This window comes from Chiloscyllium punctatum, chromosome 38 (genome assembly GCF_047496795.1).
Source record: "Chiloscyllium punctatum isolate Juve2018m chromosome 38, sChiPun1.3, whole genome shotgun sequence".
In the NCBI taxonomy this organism is placed as follows: Eukaryota; Metazoa; Chordata; class Chondrichthyes; order Orectolobiformes; family Hemiscylliidae; genus Chiloscyllium; species Chiloscyllium punctatum.
In genome coordinates, this window is record NC_092776.1 from 56746559 (window position 1) to 56766859 (window position 20301).

Consider the following 20301-nt stretch of genomic DNA (forward strand, 5'->3'; position numbering starts at 1 on the left):
TGCCCCCCATTATCACCCCCTGCCCCCCATTATCACCCCCTGCCCCCCATTATCACCCCCTGCCCCCCATTATCACCCCCTGCCCCCCATTATCACCCCCTGCCCCCCATTATCACCCCCTCCCCCCCATTATCACCCCCTCCCCCCCATTATCACCCCCTCCCCCCCATTATCACCCCCCTCCCCCCCATTATCACCCCCTCCCCCCCATTATCACCCCCTCCCCCCCATTATCACCCCCTCCCCCCCATTATCACCCCCTCCCCCCCATTATCACCCCCTCCCCCCATTATCACCTCCTCCCCCCCATTATCACCCCCTCCCCCCCATTATCACCCCCTCCCCCCCATTATCACCCCCTCCCCCCCATTATCACCCCCTCCCCCCCATTATCACCCCCTCCCCCCCATTATCACCCCCTCCCCCCCATCATCACCCCCTCCCCCCATCATCACCCCCTCCCCCCCATCATCACCCCCTCCCCCCCATCATCACCCCCTCCCCCCCATCATCACCCCCTCCCCCCCATCATCACCCCCTCCCCCCCATCATCACCCCCTCCCCCCCATCATCACCCCCTCCCCCCCATCATCACCCCCTCCCCCCCATCATCACCCCCTCCCCCCCATCATCACCCCCTCCCCCCCATCATCACCCCCTCCCCCCCATCATCACCCCCTCCCCCCCATCATCACCCCCTCCCCCCCATCATCACCCCCTCCCCCCCATCATCACCCCCCTCCCCCCCCATCATCACCCCCTCCCCCCCCATCATCACCCCCTCCCCCCCCATCATCACCCCTCCCCCCCAGAATCACCCCCTCCCCCCCCCATCATCACCCCCTCCCCCCCCATCATCACCCCCTCCCCCCCAGAATCACCCCCTCCCCCCCCCATCATCACCCCCTCCCCCCCCATCATCAGCCCCTCCCCCCCATCATCAGCCCCTCCCCCCCCATCATCAGGCCCTCCCCCCCATCATCAGCCCCTCCCCCCCCATCATCAGCCCCTCCCCCCCATCATCAGCCCCTCCCCCCCATCATCACCCCCTCCCCCCCCATCATCACCCCCTCCCCCCCACCCATCATCACCCCCTCCCCCCCCATCTTCACCCCCTCCCCCCATCTTCACCCCCTCCCCCCCCATCTTCACCCCCTCCCCCCCCATCTTCACCCCCTCCCCCCCCATCTTCACCCCCTCCCCCCCCATCATCACCCCCTCCCCCCCATCATCACCCCCTCCCCCTCTCCCCCCATCATCACCCCCTCCCCCCCATCATCACCCCATCCTCCCCTCCATCATCACCCCCTCCTCCCCCCCATCATCACCCCCTCCCCCCCCATCATCACCCACTCCTCCCCCCCATCATCACCCCCTCCTCCCCCCATCATCACCCCCTCCCCCCTCCCCCCATCATCACCCCCTCCCCCCCCATCATCACCCCCTCCCCCCATCATCACCCCCTCCCCCCATCATCACCCCCTCCCCCCATCATCACCCCCTCCCCCCCATCATCACCCCCTCCTCCCCCCCATCATCACCCCCTCCTCCCCCCCATCATCACCCCCTCCCCCCCCCCATCATCACCCCCTCCTCCCCCCCATCATCACCCCCTCCTCCCCCCCATCATCACCCCCTCCTCCCCCCCATCATCACCCCCTCCTCCCCCCCATCATCACCCCCTCCTCCCCCCCATCATCACCCCCTCCTCCCCCCCATCATCACCCCCTCCTCCCCCCCATCATCACCCCCTCCTCCCCCCCATCATCACCCCCTCCTCCCCCCCATGATCACCCCCTCCTCCCCCCCATCATCACCCCATCCTCCCCTCCATCATCACCCCCCTCCTCCCCCCCATCATCACCCCCTCCCCCCCATCATCACCCCCTCCTCCCCCCCATCATCATCCCCTCCTCCCCCCATCATCACCCCCCTCCCCCCTCCCCCCATCATCACCCCCTCCCCCCCCATCATCACCCCCTCCCCCCATCATCACCCCCTCCCCCCCCCATCATCACCCCCTCCTCCCCCCATCATCACCCCCTCCTCCCCCCCATCATCACCCCCTCCTCCCCCCCATCATCACCCCCTCCCCCCTCCACCCATCATCACCCCCTCCCCCCCCATCATCACCCCCTCCTCCCCCCCCATCATCACCCCCTCCCCTCCTCCCCCCATCATCACCCCCTCCCCTCCTCCCCCCATCATCACCCCCTCCCCCCCCATCATCACCCCCTCCCCCCCCATCATCACCCCCTCCCCCCCATCATCACCCCCTCCCCCCTCCCCCCATCATCACCCCCTCCCCCCCATCATCACCCCCTCCCCCCCCATCATCACCCCCTCCCCCCCCATCATCACCCCCTCCCCCCCCATCATCACCCCCTCCCCCCCCATCATCACCCCCTCCCCCCCATCATCACCCCCTCCCCCCCATCATCACCCCCTCCCCCCCCATCATCACCCCCTCCCCCCCATCATCACCCCCTCCCCCCCATCATCACCCCCTCCCCCCCATCATCACCCCCTCCCCCCCATCATCACCCCCTCCCCCCCATCATCACCCCCTCCCCCCCATCATCACCCCCTCCCCCCCATCATCACCCCCTCCCCCCCATCATCACCCCCTCCCCCCCATCATCACCCCCTCCCCCCCATCATCACCCCCTCCCCCCCATCATCACCCCCTCCCCCCCATCATCACCCCCTCCCCCCCCATCATCACCCGTCCCCCCCATCATTGCCCCCTCCCCCCCATCATCGCCCCCTCCCCCCCATCATCGCCCCCTCCCCCCCATCATCGCCCCCTCCCCCCATCATCACCCCCTCCCCCCCATCATCACCCCCTCCCCCCCATCATCACCCCCTCCCCCCCCATCATCACCCCCTCCCCCCCCATCATCACCCCCTCCCCCCCCATCATCACCCCCTCCCCCCCATCATCACCCCCTCCCCCCCATCATCACCCCCTCCCCCCCATCATCACCCCCTCCCCCCCATCATCACCCCCTCCCCCCCATCATCACCCCCTCCCCCCCCATCATCACCCCCTCCCCCCCCCATCATCACCCCCTCCCCCCCCCATCATCACCCCCTCCCCCCCCATCATCACCCCCTCCCCCCCCCATCATCACCCCCTCCCCCCCCATCATCACCCCCTCCCCCCCCCCCATCATCACCCCATCCCCCCCTCCACCATCACCCCACCCCCCTCCACCATCACCCCACCCCCCTCCACCATCACCCCACCCCCCTCCACCATCACTCCACCCCCCTCCATCATCACTCCACCCCCCTCCATCATCACTCCACCCCCCTCCATCATCACTCCACCCCTCTCCATCATCACCCTTCCCTCTCCATCATCACCCCTCCCCCATCATCACCCCTCCGTTCCCCCCTTCCCCTCCCCTCCGTTCCCCCCCGTTCCCCCACCGTTCCCCCCCACCACCGCCCCCCCCCCACCACCGTCCCCCCCCCCACCGTCCCCCCCACCGTCCCCCCCCCGTTCCCCTCCCCCCCGTTCCCCCCCCCACCCCCCCCGTTCCCCCCTTCCCCTCCCCCCCGTTCCCCCCTTCCCCTCCCCCCCGTTCCCCCCTCCCCTCCCCCCCGTTCCCCCCTTCCCCTCCGTTCCCCCTTCCCCTCCCCCTGTTCCCCCCGTTCCCCCCTCCCCCTGTTCCCCCCGTTCCCCCCTCCCCTCCCCCCGTCCTCCCCCCGTTCTCCCCCCGTCCTCCCCCCGTTCTCCCCCCCTTCCCCTCTCCCCCCGTTCCCCCCTTCCCCTCCCCCCCGTTCCCCCCTTCCCCTCCCCCCGTTCCCCCCTTCCCCGTCCCCCCGTTCCCCCCCTTCCCGTCCTCCCCGTTCCCCCCTTCCCCCCCCCCCCGTTCCCCCCTTCCCCTCCCCCCCGTTCCCCCCTTCCCCTCCCCCCCCGTTCCCCCCTTCCCCTCCCCCCGTTCCCCCCCTTCCCCTCCCCCCCCGTTCCCCCCTTCCCCTCCCCCCCGTTCCCCCCTTCCCCTCCCCCCCCGTTCCCCCCTTCCCCTCCCCCCCCGTTCCCCCCTTCCCCTCCCCCCCGTTCCCCCCTTCCCCTCCCTCCCGTTCCCCCCTTCCCCTCCCTCCCGTTCCCCCCTTCCCCTCCCCCCGTTCCCCCCTTCCCCTCCCCCCGTTCCCCCCTTCCCCTCCCTCCCGTTCCCCCCTTCCCCTTCCCCTCCCCCCCGTTCCCCCCTTCCCCTCCCCCCCCCGTTCCCCCCTTCCCCTCCCCCCTTCCCCTCCCTCCCGTTCCCCCCTTCCCCTCCCCCCCGTTCCCCCCTTCCCCTCCCCCCCCGTTCCCCCCTTGCCCTCCCCCTCCCCCCCGTTCCCCCCTTCCCCTCCCCCCTTCCCCTCCCCCCGTTCCCCCCTTCCCCTCCCCCCGTTCCCCCCTTCCCCCCTTCCCCCCCCCCCCCCCCCGTTCCCCCCTTCCCCTCCCCCCGTTCCCCCCTTCCCCTCCCCCCGTTTCCCCCCTTCCCCTCCCCCCGTTCCCCCCTTCCCCTCCCCCCGTTCCCCCCTTCCCCTCCCCCCGTTCCCCCCCCCCCCCGTTCCCCCTTCCCCCCTCCCCCCGTTCCCCCTACCCCCCTTCCCCTCCGTTCCCCCTTCCCCTCCCCCTGTTCCCCCCGTTCCCCTCTCCCCTCCCCCCATCCCCCCCCGTTCTCCCCCCCTTCCCCTCTCCCCCCGTTCCCCCCTTCCCCTCCCCCCCGTTCCCCCCTTCCCCGTCCCCCCCGTTCCCCCCCTTCCCGTCCTCCCCGTTCCCCCCTTCCCCTCCCCCCCGTTCCCCCCTTCCCCTCCCCCCCGTTCCCCCCTTCCCCTCCCCCCCCGTTCCCCCCTTCCCCTCCCCCCGTTCCCCCCCTTCCCCTCCCCCCCCCGTTCCCCCCTTCCCCTCCCCCCCGTTCCCCCCTTCCCCTCCCCCCCCGTTCCCCCCTTCCCCTCCCCCCCGTTCCCCCCTTCCCCTCCCTCCCGTTCCCCCCTTCCCCTCCCCCCGTTCCCCCCTTCCCCTCCCCCCGTTCCCCCCTTCCCCTCCCCCCAGTTCCCCCCTTCCCCTCCCCCCGTTCCCCCCTTCCCCTCCCCCCCCGTTCCCCCCTTCCCCTCCCCCCCCGTTCCCCCCTTCCCCTCCCCCCCCGTTCCCCCCTTCCCCTCCCCCCCCGTTCCCCCCTTCCCCTCCCCCCCGTTCCCCCCTTCCCCTCCCCCCCCGTTCCCCCCTTCCCCTCCCTCCCGTTCCCCCCTTCCCCTTCCCCTCCCCCCCGTTCCCCCCTTCCCCTCCCCCCCGTTCCCCCCTTCCCCTCCCCCCTTCCCCTCCCTCCCGTTCCCCCCTTCCCCTCCCCCCCGTTCCCCCCTTCCCCTCCCCCCGTTCCCCCCTTCCCCTCCCCCCCGTTCCCCCCTTCCCCTCCCCCCGTTCCCCCCTTCCCCTCCCCCCGTTCCCCCCTTCCCCTCCCCCCCCGTTCCCCCCTTCCCCTCCCCCCCCGTTCCCCCCTTCCCCTCCCCCCCCGTTCCCCCCTTCCCCTCCCTCCCGTTCCCCCCTTCCCCTTCCCCTCCCCCCCGTTCCCCCCTTCCCCTCCCCCCCCGTTCCCCCCTTCCCCTCCCCCCTTCCCCTCCCTCCCGTTCCCCCCTTCCCCTCCCCCCCGTTCCCCCCTTCCCCTCCCCCCGTTCCCCCGTTCCCCCCTTCCCCTCCCCCCGTTCCCCCCTTCCCCTCCCCCCCCGTTCCCCCCTTCCCCTCCCCCCCCGTTCCCCCCTTCCCCTCCCGCCCCGTTCCCCCCTTCCCCTCCCCCCCGTTCCCCCCTTCCCCTCCCCCCCGTTCCCCCCTTCCCCTCCCCCCCGTTCCCCCCTTCCCCTCCCCCCGTTCCCCCCTTCCCCTCCCTCCCGTTCCCCCCCTTCCCCTCCCCCCGTTCCCCCCTTCCCCTTCCCCTCCCCCCCGTTCCCCCCTTCCCCTCCCCCCCCGTTCCCGCCTTCCCCTCCCCCCTTCCCCTCCCCCCGTTCCCCCCTTCCCCTCCCCCCTTCCCCTCCCCCCGTTCCCCCTTCCCCTCCCCCGTTCCCCCCTTCCCCTTCCCCTCCCCCCTTCCCCTCCCCCCTTCCCCTCCCCCCTTCCCCTCCCCCCTTCCCCTCCCCCCTTCCCCTCCCCCCTTCCCCTCCCCCCTTCCCCTCCCCCCTTCCCCTCCCCCCTTCCCCTCCCCCCTTCCCCTCCCCCCTTCCCCTCCCCCCTTCCCCTCCCCCCTTCCCCTCCCCCCCATTCCCCCCTTCCCCTCCCCCCCGTTCCCCCCTTCCCCTCCCCCCGTTCCCCCCTTCCCCTCCCCCCGTTCCCCCCTTCTCCCCCCCCCCCCCGTTCCCCCCTTCTCCCCTCCCCCCGTTCCCCCCTTCCCCTCCCCCGTTCCCCCCTTCCCCTCCCCCCGTTCCCCCCCCCGTTCCCCCCCCCCCCGTTCCCCCCCGTTCCCCCTTCCCCCCTCCCCCCGTTCCCCCTTCCCCCCTCCCCCCGTTCCCCCTTCCCCCTCCCCCCGTTCCCCCTTCCCCCCTCCCCCCGTTCCCCCTCCCCCCGTTCCCCCTACCCCCCTTCCCCCCGTTCCCCCTTCCCCCCGTTCCCCCTTCCCCCCGTTCCCCCTTCCCCCCGTTCCCCCTTCCCCCCGTTCCCCCTTCCCCCCGTTCCCCCTTCCCCCCGTTCCCCCTTCCCCCTTCCCCTCCCCCCCTTCCCCTTCCCTTCCCCTCCCCCCCGTTCCCCCTTCCCCTCCCCCGCCCGTTCCCCCCTTCCCCCCTCCCCATACCCTTCCCCCCTCCCCCTTACCCTCCCATACCCCCTCTCCTCCCTCCATACCCCCCTCCATGACTCTCAAAAGTGTGTGGTTCAAATTATTTCTTTGGAAACACTGGTCATGAGGATAGGAATGGTGGTTGGTGCGTGGCAATTTACTGTTAGTCCCCTGTAAATTGTTCTGTGCTTTTCATTAAGCCAGTGACACTTGGGAAATGAGCCTGTGTGCACTTCCATCTCTAACAATAGTATCATGTATTTTGATATTCAGATCACACTGGAGAGACAGTCACAAATTTAATGTATCCCTTATTAACAGTTTATTTAAAAAAATGAGTTACTGCATTTCCACACTTTGGCTGCTCATTGTGTATGTTTTGAGAAGTTAGGCTTCAAGATGAAATTGATCATAGTCTATTGCAGTTGTCATTTTGAAGAACCTTTAATGGGGAGCTCCAGATTTGCAGACTTTATGCAGGCACAACAAATCATTACTCCTGCTACATTTGTAGCGTATCTGTCTGTCTGCGGGAGCAGTACAATGACAGAAGTTTGTTGTGTAATCAAATCAACTGTATTCAAACACCTAATCTCCAAGTGTCGCGGGACGGGACAATTAACTAACTTGGCTGTTCACTCTACACAGTATAAAAACAAAGCAAGCATGTTCTTAGAACATAAAAGCAAAGTACTGTGGAGGCTTGAAATCTGAAATAATGCAGGAAGTCCTGCAAAAATTCAGCAGGTTTGGCAGCATCTGTAGACAGACAAGCTGAAGTTTTAAAGAAGTTGCACTGGGCTTTCATATAATTAGTCATACAGAAGCACTAATTCTTCTGAATGATAATGGGACTTGGACATGTAAATGATGAGTAGAGGTTGTCTATTCTTAGCTTGTTCCCTGGGATACAGCAAGTTGAGGAGTGATCTGGACAAAGTGTTTAAGTATTAAAAGGATTCAGTTGGTTTAGTCAAGAGTAAGTATTTATCGTTGGGGATAAATGGGGCACAGTGGGATTTGATCTAAAATGAGAGTTGGACTATTTGGGAGTGAAATCAAGATGGAATATTTCACACCCAGGTCGCAGCAATCTAAAATAGTCTTTCCCCAGAAAGTTATGAACCATTGAAACCATCTAGACTGAGGTTGATTGCTTTTATTCAGAACCTGGTATCACTAGATGTGAAGCCAAGCTGAGACGATGGATTTAATGTACACAACAAACATGATCTAATTATACATTGGAGCAGAGCTGAATGAAGGATTCCTGGTTTAAAATTTCCCAAATTCCATGGCACTAGAGAAAAAAGCCTGCGTAGTCAGATAGGAGTGTTGAAGGAGCTTATTGAAGTGCATACTATTGGGTTATAGAAAGGGAACCCCAGAGAGTTGGCTCAAGGTGACTGAAGGGATACAGGATGCAAAAGAGGCTGGAGGTGGAATGTATGCATGGAGAAGGTCACAAAGCCAGCAAGCAGTGAAGTTGTAAAGAATGTATGCTGGCATGTAGAGTGCTGAGTGGCCTTCTGTGGTATTGCAATATGGAAGTTCATAGGTAGTCAGCAAGGGTGAGAATAGTGGAACTTGATGTGGATAATTTCTCAAGGTTTTCAGCACCAGTGGAAGTGTATAGTGTTGTCGAGGTGGATGGAAACTGTCTTTGGATGAGGTTTGGAGTGCAGATATGGATCCATTGTCTGATTTGTCAGTGTGGGAGGCTTGAGAGGAGATGCAATCAGGGACAAGGAAATCGCTTTGAATGCTAACCTTGCAGTTGGTGGAATTTCTCTGGCACTCCTTCAGCCAGGGGAGTGACTGTGGGACTGAGAGAGGGCAAGTAGATGTCTTCACAGTACTGTGCCAACTGACATGTCACTGAGGGGCGGCATAAATGAGAAACATAGCTGTGAATGAAGACTATCAGATCACCACCCAGTCTGAACCAGTCAGCAATGTGGGAGACATCGAGATCTGGTCGAGTTCAGCGTCGACTGCAAGGGCAGTCAATCATGATCATAATAAAAAGAATAAATAAATAAATAATGAAAGGCATCATGGATTAAATTACACAACTCATGATAGTGTTTTTGACAGTGAACATTTCTTGTTAGAAAACAAAGGCCAGTGGGATGGAAATCAAAAGGTTGAAAAAGGTTCAGGTGACATAGTGGATAACTGACATGTCCATACCTGAGGTTACGAGGTAGTTGCTAGGTTTGAATGTGAAGGGACGTGCAGCAAAGGCAGGGCAACGGAGTTCAGCTCCACATCAATCATGGTCTAACTGAATGCTGCAGCTGACCAAATGGCTCTCATGGCCTTGATTCACATTGAAACTGAAAAGTTGTAGAATATTTAAAAATGGAAATGAGCAGCAAAAGAAAATTGTTTGTAAATAAACGGAGCAGATATGGCTGTGACAACCAATCTAAGGGCTGGACTCTTGAGCCATACTGTACCACCTGATAAATAGCAGTGTTTCTTAATATAGGAATACATAGTCATGCAGATGTACAGCACGAAAACAGACCCTTCGGTCCAACTTGTCCAGGCTGACCAGGTATCCGAACCTAATTTACCAGAACTTGGCCCATACCCCTCCATGTTCATATACCCATCCAGGTACCTTTTAAATGTTGTAATTGTACCATCCTCCACCACTTCCTCTGGCAGCTCATTCCATACACGCACCACCCTCTGCATGGAAAAAGTTGCCCCTTAGGTCTCTTTGAAATCTTTCTCCTGTCACCCTAAACGTATGTCCTCTAGTTCTGGACTCCCCCAATCCAGGGAAAAGACTTTGTCTATTTACCTTATCCATGCCCCTCGTGATTTTATAAACCTCTATAAGGTCACCCTTCGGCCTCGATGCTGCCTCACAACACCATGGACCCAGCTTCAATTCCAGCCTCAGGCGAGTCTCTGTATAAGTTTGCACATTCTTCCTGTGTCTGCATGGGTTTCCTCCCACAGCCCAAAGATGTGCAGGTTAAGTGGAATGGCTATGCTAAATTACCCATATTGTCCAGGGATGTGTAGATTAGATAGATTAGCCATGGGAAATGCAGGGATAGAGTAAGGGAGTAGGTCTGTGCTGACCCGATGGACTGAGTGGCCTGCTTCCACATTGTAGCAATTCTCTGACTCTATGAACTGCAGCTACTGCAACAGTCCCCACACAGTCCCTGGGGTGTCTTCACCTGTTGAGATGGGCCTAAGGACAGGACCTGATAACCCAGCTGGAGCCTGTGCCATTGGTACTCCACAACCTGCAGCTTGGCCAGTGTACGGACCTCTGGCTGCACCAGCTGTCACGGAAGCCAGGATTTTTCCTCTGAGCAAGACCAATCCAAGAACACGTTTCTCCTCCCACTTCTGCTGCTTAGGGTTTTGGCTTGATCTCAGCCACACAGGGTGTGGTTCATGTATTTGTCAAAAGCCTTTAAGGTTTCAGTGAAGATGTGCCCATCCTGAAGGATAATCTTCACTTTCACATGGGAGTGAGGGGCACTACGGTAATATATTACCATTTAGCTCATTGAGCAGTGATTGGTGATGAATATGAGACCTTATGGACTGTCATGTTTTTTTTCCCTAGGTAATCCATTTGCCTCATAAAACATTGAACTTTGAATTGGAAGCATTTGAATGCGTTCGGTGCCTCACTTCCTGTTCAGATATACCTGTGTATGTAGAAATCTGTGAACATAGAATATCTTTAGAGAGATTTTGCTTATATTGATATTTTCATTAATATTCACTGCCAGTTCTCTTAGCCCATTAGAGCTGATTCTTGTGTGCAGTTATGCAATTGCACTGTCCAAAGAAATCTATTTGAAGCAGCAAGTAGTTTTGATCTGGAATGTGCAGTCTGGTCCAGTCCAATTTAATCTCTCAGGCTGACTGGGCGAGTGTTCCCCGTCCGGTTTGCCCCCTCTCAGTGACTGGGCGAGTGTTCCCCGTCCGGTTTACCCCCTCTCACTGACTGGGCGAGTGTTCCCCGTCCAGTTTACCCCCTCTCACTGACTGGGCGAGTGTTCCCCGTCCAGTTTGCCCCCTCTCACTGACTGGGCAAGTGTTCCCCGTCCGGTTTACCCCCTCTCACTGACTGGGCGAGTGTTCCCCGTCCGGTTTACCCCCCTCTCACTGACTGGGCGAGTGTTTCCCGTCCAGTTTGCCCCCTCTCACTGACTGGGCGAGTGTTCCCCATCCGGTTTGCCCCCTCTCAGTGACTGGACGAGTGTTCCCTGTCCGGTTTACCCCCTCTCACTGACTGGGCGAGTGTTCCCCGTCCAGTTTACCCCCTCTCACTGACTGGGCGAGTGTTCCCCGTCCAGTTTACCCCCTCTCACTGACTGGGCGAGTGTTCCCCGTCCGGTTTGCCCCCTCTCAGTGACTGGGCGAGTGTTCCCTGTCCGGTTTACCCCCTCTCATTGACTGGGCGAGTGTTCCCCGTCCGGTTTACCCCCTCTCACTGACTGGGCGAGTGTTCCCCGTCCGGTTTGCCCCCTCTCACTGACTGGGCGAGTGATTCCTGTCCGGTTTACCCCCTCTCACTGACTGGGCGAGTGTTCCCCGTCCGGTTTACCCCCTCTCAGTGACTGGGCGAGTGTTCCCTGTCCAGTTTGCCCCCTCTCACTGACTGGGCGAGTGTTCCCCGTCCGGTTTACCCCCTCTCACTGACTGGGCGAGTGTTCCATGTCCGGTTTACCCCCTCACAGTGACTGGGCGAGTGTTCCCCGTCCAGTTTGCCCCCTCTCACTGACTGGGTGAGTGTTCCCTGTCCGGTTTACCCCCTCTCACTGACTGGGCGAGTGTTCCCCGTCCAGTTTGCCCCCTCTCACTGGGGTGATCTGGCTGAACAGCAGAGTGGATTTGAGGAGTTGACTTCTCATCTCCTGATTCAGAAGGTCTTTTGATTAAAAACCCATACTGAGAGCCTAAGAGTCCTGGGTCATGCTTGGAAGCTGTTGTATTGTTCAGAAATTTGTAAGAGGGAGGGTGTGGGTATAAAATCTCACTTTAGCTGGTAGCCACTTGAATTTATGCCCCGTTTCGGACATTAATTTGTAATGTCTTAATCTAGCAGGTGACTGGCTGGAATGTGGCCTTGAGCTTGGAGATTTAGGAATTATAAGCTTGTCACAGCTGTTGAGGTGTTTCTTCTGGTAAAAGTTGGAAAGATTTTTGGATTTGCTGTTTTTGTTTGCAATGTGCTCCACATTGAAAAGCTTGTGCCACGTTGACACGGAGGATTGGACAGCTGGCTTTTTGTTGCTGCCAAATTTGAATTAGTGATTCTAGACAAGCTGGAGTGAATAATGGGAGGAGAGGCTTTTTCTGGGAGCCTGACTGAAAATTCCGAAAAGCTGTTTCAAGTGTTTAATGAGGTGGAAGGAATAGCCAGGGAGGAATGTTGCATTCTGGCTCCGATTTCTCCCTCCTGATAAACAGATTATCTGGTCATAATATAATTGCTGTTTGAGGGAGTTTTCTGTGTTCATATTGACTACTGTATCTCCTATTCAACTGCACTAGGGAGCTAGGACAAACAGAGTTGTTTTCTCTGGTTTGTTGCCTGTGTCACGTGCTCGTGAGGTGAGGAATAGGGAGAGAAAGGAGTTGAACATGTGGCTACAGGGATGGTGCAGGAGGGAGGGTTTCGGGTTTTTGGATAATTGGAGCTCTTTCTGGGGTAGGTGGGACCTCTACAAGCAGGATGGTCTTCATCTAAACCAGAGGGGTACCAATATCCTGGGGGGGAAATTCGCTAAAGCTATTAAGGTGGATTTTAACTAATACAGCAGGGGGATGGGAACCAAAACTTTAGGAAAAAGTGAGGACTGCAGATGCTGGAGATCAGAGCTGAAAATGTGTTGCTGAAAAAGCGCAGCAGGTCAGGCAGCATCCAAGGAACAGGAGAATCGACGTTTCGGGCATGAGCCCTTCTTCAGGAATGAGGAAAGTGTGCCCAGCAGGCTAAGATAAAAGATAGGGAGGGGGGACTTGGGGGACGGGTGTTGGGAATGCGATAGGTGGAAGGAGGTTAAGGTGAGGGTGATAGGCTGGAGTGGGGGTGGGGGCGCGGAGAGGTCAGGAAGAAGATTGCAGGTTAGGAAGGTGGTGCTGAGTTCGAGGGTTGGGACTGAGACAAGGTTGGGGGGGGGGGGGGGGGGAGTGGGGGTGGGGGAGGGAGGAAATGAGGACCAAACTGTAGGACAGGTACAGAAGAGGATGAGAATAGGGAGTTCCAAAATCAAGTATCTGACACTGGCAAGCGAGAACCTGGTTTGAAATGTGTGTACTTCAACACGAGGAGCAACCGAAATAAAGTGGGTGAACTGGCAGCATGGGATGGTACCTGGGACTTCGATGTTGTGGCCATTATGGAGACATGGATAAAGCAGGGACAGGAATGGCTGTTGCAGGTTCTGGGATTCAGATGTTTCAGGAAGAACAGAGAAGATGGTAAAAGAGGGGGAGGTGTGGCATTGTTGGTCAGGGACAATATTATAGTTGTAGAAAGGATATTTGGGGACTCGTTAACTGAGGTAGTATGGGCTAAGGTTAGAAACAGGAAAGGAGAAGTCACCATGCTGGGAGTTTTCTATAGGCCTCTGAATAGTCCCAAAGATGTAGAGGAAAGGATAGCAAAGATGATTCTCGATAGGAGTGAGAGAGACAGGGTAGTTGTCATGGGGGACTTCAACTATCCAAATATTGACTGGGATCACTATAGATGGGTCAGTTTTTGTCCAGTGTGTGCAGGAGGGCTTCCTGACATAGTATGTAGACAGGCCAACAAGGGGCGAAGCCACTTTAGATTTAGTACTGGGTAACGAGCCTGGCGAGGTGTTAGATTTGGAAGTAGGTGAGCACTTTGGAGACAGCGATCACAATTCTGTCAGGTTTACTTTAATGATGGAAAGAGATAGGTGTACTCCACCGAGCAAGAGTTACAGCTGGGGGAAGGGAAATTACAATGCAATTAGGAAAGATTTAGGAAGCGTAGAATGGGGAAGGAAACTGCAAGGGATGAACACATTAAGAATATGGAGCTTATTCAAGGAAAAGCTTCTGTGTGTCCTAGATAAGTATGTACCTGTCAGGCAGGGAGGAAGATATAGAATGCGTGAGCTGTGGTTTACTAAGGAAGTGGAATTGTGCTGAAAATGTGTTGCTGGAAAAGCGCAGCAGATCAGGCAGCATCCAAGGAGCAGGAGAATCGATGTTTCGGGCATGAGCCCTTCTTCAGGAATCTATCCTTAAGGAAGTGGAATTCCTGGTCAAGAAGAAGAAGAAGGCTTATGTTAGGACAAAATGTGAAAACTCAGGGCCCTTGAGAGTTACAGGGAAGTCAGGAAAGATCTAAAAAGAGAGCACAGAAGAGCCAGGAGGAGACATGAGAAATTGTTGGCAGATAGGATCAGGGTTAACCCTAAGGCTTTCCATGGGTATGTCAGGAATAAAAGAATGATGAGAGTTAAATTAGGGCCAATCAAGGATAATAGTGGGAAGTTGTGTGTGGAGTCAGAGGAGATAGGGGAAGAACTAAATAAATATTTTTCGACAGTGTTCACGATAGAAAATGAAAATGTTGGCGAGGAAGATACAGAGATACTTGCATCTAGACTAGAAGAGATTGAGGTTCACAAGGAAGAGGTATTAGAAATACTGCAGAGTGTGAAAATAGACAAGTCCCCTGGGCCAGATGGGATCTATCCAAGGATCCTCTGGGAAGCAAGTGAAGAGATTGCTGAGCCTTTGGCATTGATCTTCAAATCACCATTGTCTACAGGAATAGTGCCTGAGGACTGAAGGATAGCAAATGTGGTTCCCTTGTTCAAAATGGGTGGTAGAGACAACCTTGATAATTACAGACCAGTGAGTCTCACTTCAGTTGTTGGTAAAGTTTTGGAAAAGGTTATAAGAGATAGAATTTATAACCATCTACAAAAGAATAATCTGATCAGGAACAGTCAGCATGGTTTTGTGAAGTGTAGGTCGTGCCTAACGAATCTTATTGACTTTTTTGACAAAGTGACCAAACAGGTAGATGAGAGTAAACTGGTTAATGTGGTGTATATGGATTTCAGCAAGGCATTCGATAACATTCCCTACAGTAGGCTATTATACAAAATGCGGAGGAATGGGATTGTGGGAGACATAGCAGTTTGGATCAGTAATTGGCTTGCTGAAAGAGAACAGAGGGTTGTAGTTGATAGAACATGTTCATCTTGGTGTCCAGTTACTAGCAAGGGTCAGTGTTGGGTCCACTGCTGTTCGTCATTTTTATGAATGACCTGGATGAGGGCGTAGCAGGGTGGGCAGGGTGGGTTAGTAAATTTGCGGATGACACTAAGGTCGGTGGAGTTGTGGATAGTGACAAAGGATGTAGTAGGTTGCAGAGAGACATAGATAGGATGCAGAGCTGGGCTGAGAGGTGGCAAATGGAGTTTAATGTGGACAAGTGTGAGGTGATACACATTGGACGGAGTAATCTTAATGCAAAGTACTGGGCTAATGGTAAGATTCTTGGAAGTGCAGATGAGCAGAGAGATCTCGGTGTCCATGTACACAGATCCCTGAAAGTTGCCACCCAGATTGACAGGGTTGTTAAGAAGGCATACAGTGTTTTGGCCTTTATTAGTAGAGGGATTGAATTCCGGAACCAGGAGGTTATACTCCAACTATACAAAGCTCTGGTCCAACCACACTTGGAGTATTGTGTACAGTTCTGGTCACCGTATTATAAGAAGAGGGTGCTTTGGAGAGGGTGCAGAGGAGATTTACTAGGATGTTGCCTGGTATGGATGGAATGTCTTACGGGGAAAGGCTGAGGGCCTTGAGGCTGTTCCCGTTAGAGAGAAGGTGGTTGAGAGGTGACTTAATAGAGACATACAAGATAATCAGAGGGTTAGATAGGGTGGACAGATAGGATGGGGACGGCAAACACGAGGGGACACAACTTTAAAGTGAGGGGAGATAGGTATAAGACAGATGTCAGAGGTAGTTTCTTTACTCAGAGAGTAGTGAGGATATGGAATGCTTTGCCTGCATTTAAGTCGTCATATGGACGTACATGGAATAGTGTAGGTTAGATGGGCTTCAGATGAGTATGACAGGGCGACGCAACATCGAGGGCTTGTACTGCGCTGTTATGTTCTATGCACTTCAAAATTACTTTATTGCTGTGAAATGCTTTAAGAGATCTGAAAGATATGAAAGGTGCAGTATACAGGTAAATGCAAGTTCCTAATTGACCGGTGCCGGTCAGAGAGGTTAGTGCTGGGCACAGAGGTATGGAAGGATCCTGTAAAAGAGTCATATGGCACAAAAGCAGACCCTTCAGTTCAACTCGGCCGCGCTGACCAAGTATCCCCAAACGAAGCTGGTGCTATCTGCCTGTGTTTGGCCCATATCCCTCTAAACCTTTCCGATTCATGTACCTGTCCAAATGTCTTTTAAACATACCTGCATCCAACACTTCCTCTGGCAGTTCTTTCCATACACACACCAGATGGTTGTCATAGAGTTGTCAGAAAAGGCTGAAGCATTCAGAGTAATCTACAGCCAGAGGTGCTGAGCGGATAATCTATCTGAGCCCGTACTTGCATTTTCATTTAGCAGTTATGATCCACTGAACACTTCAATTTGGTCCATCATTTATCTCAATAGGAACTGTTCTGGACTTCAACTCCATTTTCCTACTTTTGCTCCAATTTTCTGATAGCTTTCAAAAAAAAGATCCCCCGTTCACAGGTCTTGAAAACTTCACTGGGCAGCATTCTGACGGAAAGGGTTGGAACTTTGTATCACAGTTTGTGTGAAGGTTTACCTCCAGGTTTTGCCATTGAAGGACTAATTTTAAAATTATGGAGTCTGGATTTCCCCACTGAAGGAAATAGTTACTTTGCATGTCACCGATGGAAGAACTTTGGCCTTTAAACATCTGAATCTGACCATCCCTCTTCTATCTCTAGGGACACCAACCATGTTTAAACAGTTTGTCCATATAATTTAACAAACCAAGGAAAGTGAACTGTTACGACATGAGGTAAACCCCTTTGCTAACCCAAACCTGATACACAGAGAAGCTCACCTTCCGCCGTAATCTGTTAAATTTCAAGAGGCAAAGAACTAACCCAGATATCAGTATTTTTATTTCTCAACCACTATTTACGACTCATAGTCATAGGGATGTACAGCACAGAAACAGACCCTTCAGTCCAACGCGTCCATGCCAACCAGATATCCCAACCAAATCTAGTCCCATTTGCCAACACCTGCCCCATATCCCTCCAAACCCTTCCTATTCATATTCCCATGCAGATGACTTTTAACTCCTTTCTCTTAAATCTAATTTTGCCTCCCAGTCTTCAATACTGGTCTGATAAAAACACTGATTAAGATTTACGAAACAATTCAAATTTCAAAATTAGCCAGCTGTCGAATTTTCTCTTTATATCTTCCTCTGTAGATTTTCCGCTGCTTTCTTTTCAAGGATTCTGCTTCCCAGGTCATTCTTATGGACAGGTACCTTTCAGAGAGCTATCCGGTTAGCAGTCTATACTTGTTAGTTTAGTTGGCAGTTCTTCCCCCTAATTGTTTAAAATGTCGGTATTTAAAGCCTAAGCCATCAGTTCGTTTCATTGATTTGATGTTGTTAAAATACTAAATTCAAATTTGGTTGGACTTTGGTATCTGGGGCATACTTTAAACTGATTGGCCAAATTCAAGTTTGGTTGGATGTTGGTATCTGGGGCATAATTTAAACGGATTGCCTAAATTTGAATTTATTTTTGTATCATGGCAACTCGTCTGCACTATGGGTTTTACAGTCAAATTTACGTTTTAAATTCTTTCAGCATGCTCTGTGCTTCTCTAAGTCTGTGCCAGTTTCCTGTCTCTCTTGAAAGTGTATGTGTGTACTGTACCTTTATAACAGTTTGAATCATGCTTTGCCTATCTGAACTTAAACTTTGTTGCTGAAATAGTTTGTAAGGAAAAACACTGAATTCTATCACTCATTTCTATTAAATCTCAAGGCTGTGATGGTACACAGGGTGGCTATGCCTGTGATGGGGGAGTGGGCGTTGTTAATAGGTGCTAACAGGGAATGTTAATTATGAACGATAGAATGAGTTGATGTAACCTGTTTTCAGATATATGTGGCCTGCCAGTCGATGCTGATTGTTCTTGTTGGAGCCCAACCTGAGTACAGTGTAAACACACAGGAAGTAATCAGCACACATGAAGAGCTTATCAAACATGTTGTATTTGAGGAAGATATTACCTCCATTGCAACTGAGGTAAGCAGTATAAATCATTATCACCTGTTCATGTTTTAATGTTGAACCTTCTGTATGGTGATTTATCAGAAATGTTGGTTCCTATCTCGTGAGAGACATTGGAGTAGACTATTTGGTCCATCAATCTTGCTGGATCATGGCTAATCTTCTACCTCAGAGCCACTTGCCACACCATCCCCATATTCTGTGATATTTTAATATCTAGAAGTCTGCCTTTAATATTGTCAATCATTGGGTAAGTAGTTCCAAAGATTCTTCATTTTTGAGTTTTTCTAATCTCAGTCCTAACTGTCTTACCTCTTTCTTCTGACATTGCCAGATCTGGACTTCCCAGTTAGGGAACATTTACCTTGTCGAACCCCTCTCTCTCCTCCTCACTTACCAGGGATGTAGTCCGCAAATGCTCATCCTGATATTCTGCACAATCACTCATTATTCCTTCCCATTATGTACCATAGGCTGATTGATTACTGAATGAAAACTTACCCTCTTCTGATATCTGATAAATACCGACATACATTGGAGAACCTGCTGCTGTGTTGTACACTCCATGACATTTCCGCAGGTTGTAACTGTATCCTAGATGGCAATAACCCTGGCTGACTATCTCTTCCCTAGCCCAGAAGTTTGTAGACTCAAGCACAGATGGATAAAACCTATTGAAACATGGCAAATAGGAGCGGGAATAGGCCATGTGGTATTATGGCTGATCATCCTGATGTGTGCCCTATTCCCACTTTTGCCCAGATGCCTTTAGCCCTAAGAACTATGCCTAACCCATTGAAACTATTCAATGTTTTGGCCTCGACCACTTTCTGTGGCAGAGAGTTGCACTCTCTGGGTGAAGATATTTCTCCTCAGTCCTGAATGACTTGCACTGTTTCCTTAGACTGTGACCCCTGGTTGTGCACTCTCAACTCATTGGGAACATCCTTCCTGCAGTGTACCCTTGTACTCCCTCCGTAGCTAGAACGTCCTTCCTCAGGTAAAATTGCACACACTACTTCAGAGGAGGTCTCAGCAAGACATCCCTGCTGCTGTACTCAAATCATCTTCATATAAAGGCCAACATAGTATTTACACTTTTTACTGGCTGCTGGACCTGCATGCTTAGAGCACCCAGATCTCATTGCATGATCCCATTTCCCAATCTATACTTATTCAGATCACTTTGCTACCAAAGAAGATAACTTAATTTGTGCACATTATACATCATCTGCCATGCATGTACTCAGCCACTCAATTTGTGTAAATCACACTGAGGCATCTCTGCATCCTCTTCACAGTTCACTCTCCCACCTAGCTTTGTATCCTCTGCAAACGTGGAGAGTCATACAGCGTAGAAACAGTTCCACACCCATCCTCACTGATTTCAATGTCGTGGCCATTTCAGAGACATGGCTAGAGGAGGGACAGGAATGGTTGTTGCAGATTCTGGGATTTAGATGTTTCAGCAAGAACAGAGATAATGGTAAAAGGTGTGGTGGGCGGGGGTGGGGTTGGCATTGTTAATCAAGGGTAATATTACAGCAGCTGAGAGAACGTTTGAGAACTCATCCACTGAGGTTAAAGACAGGAAAGGAGAGGTCACCCTTTTGGGAGTTTTCTGTAGGCCTCCGAATTGTTCTAGGGACGTGGAGGAAAGAATAGCAAAGATGATTTTTTTAATATAGGTATTTTTATTGAAAATTTAACATTTTTACAAGTTTACAAATAAAAAAAACTAAGTATAAACATTGATATACAATTAAATCTTAAATAAATAATAACCAAAATTTATCAAACAAAAAAAACTGAAAAAAAAAACAAAACTCAACTACTAATCTAACCTACAACTAACCAGAGTGTATAATTAAGTCTCTTACATTATTCAAAGAAGAGAAAAAAAACTGGCAGATAACACAGAAATTGGGTAGTGAGATACATGCTCGGAATGTATTAACATCAAATCGTAACAAAACACATATTCGTGCGGGATTCCTCTCCCAAGGGGCCCTGCACCGGCCAGGTTTGCCATCTCAATTAAATAAAAGCCTTGTTAGGATGGCCGAAATATCTGTATTTATGTAATTCAAGAAGGGCTGCCATATTTTTTGGAATAATGCAGTCTTTTGGTGCACCATATTTGTAAGGAAGTCAAGGGAAATACATTCCATGATTAATCTGTGCCAATTCGAAAGTCCGGGGGGCCCTCAGCCACCCAGTTTACCAAAACAATTTTCCTT

The 20301-nt window shown here is 54.0% G+C and overlaps 1 protein-coding gene across 4 annotated transcripts in view; it reads left to right on the top strand.

Annotated features, from left to right (window-relative positions):
* The window catches only part of slc22a15 (solute carrier family 22 member 15), a 91147-nt gene that overhangs the window by 1805 nt on the left and 69041 nt on the right, over positions 1–20301 (top strand). For all 4 annotated transcript variants that reach the window (XR_011954707.1, XR_011954708.1, XM_072557952.1 and 1 more), the window contains exon 2: positions 17930–18076. Coding sequence is in view for 2 of the 4 variants with exons in the window: in XM_072557952.1 (XP_072414053.1) it covers positions 17930–18076 (147 nt within the window). In the remaining 2 variants the exon portion in view is untranslated. The remainder of the gene's footprint in view (positions 1–17929; positions 18077–20301) is intronic.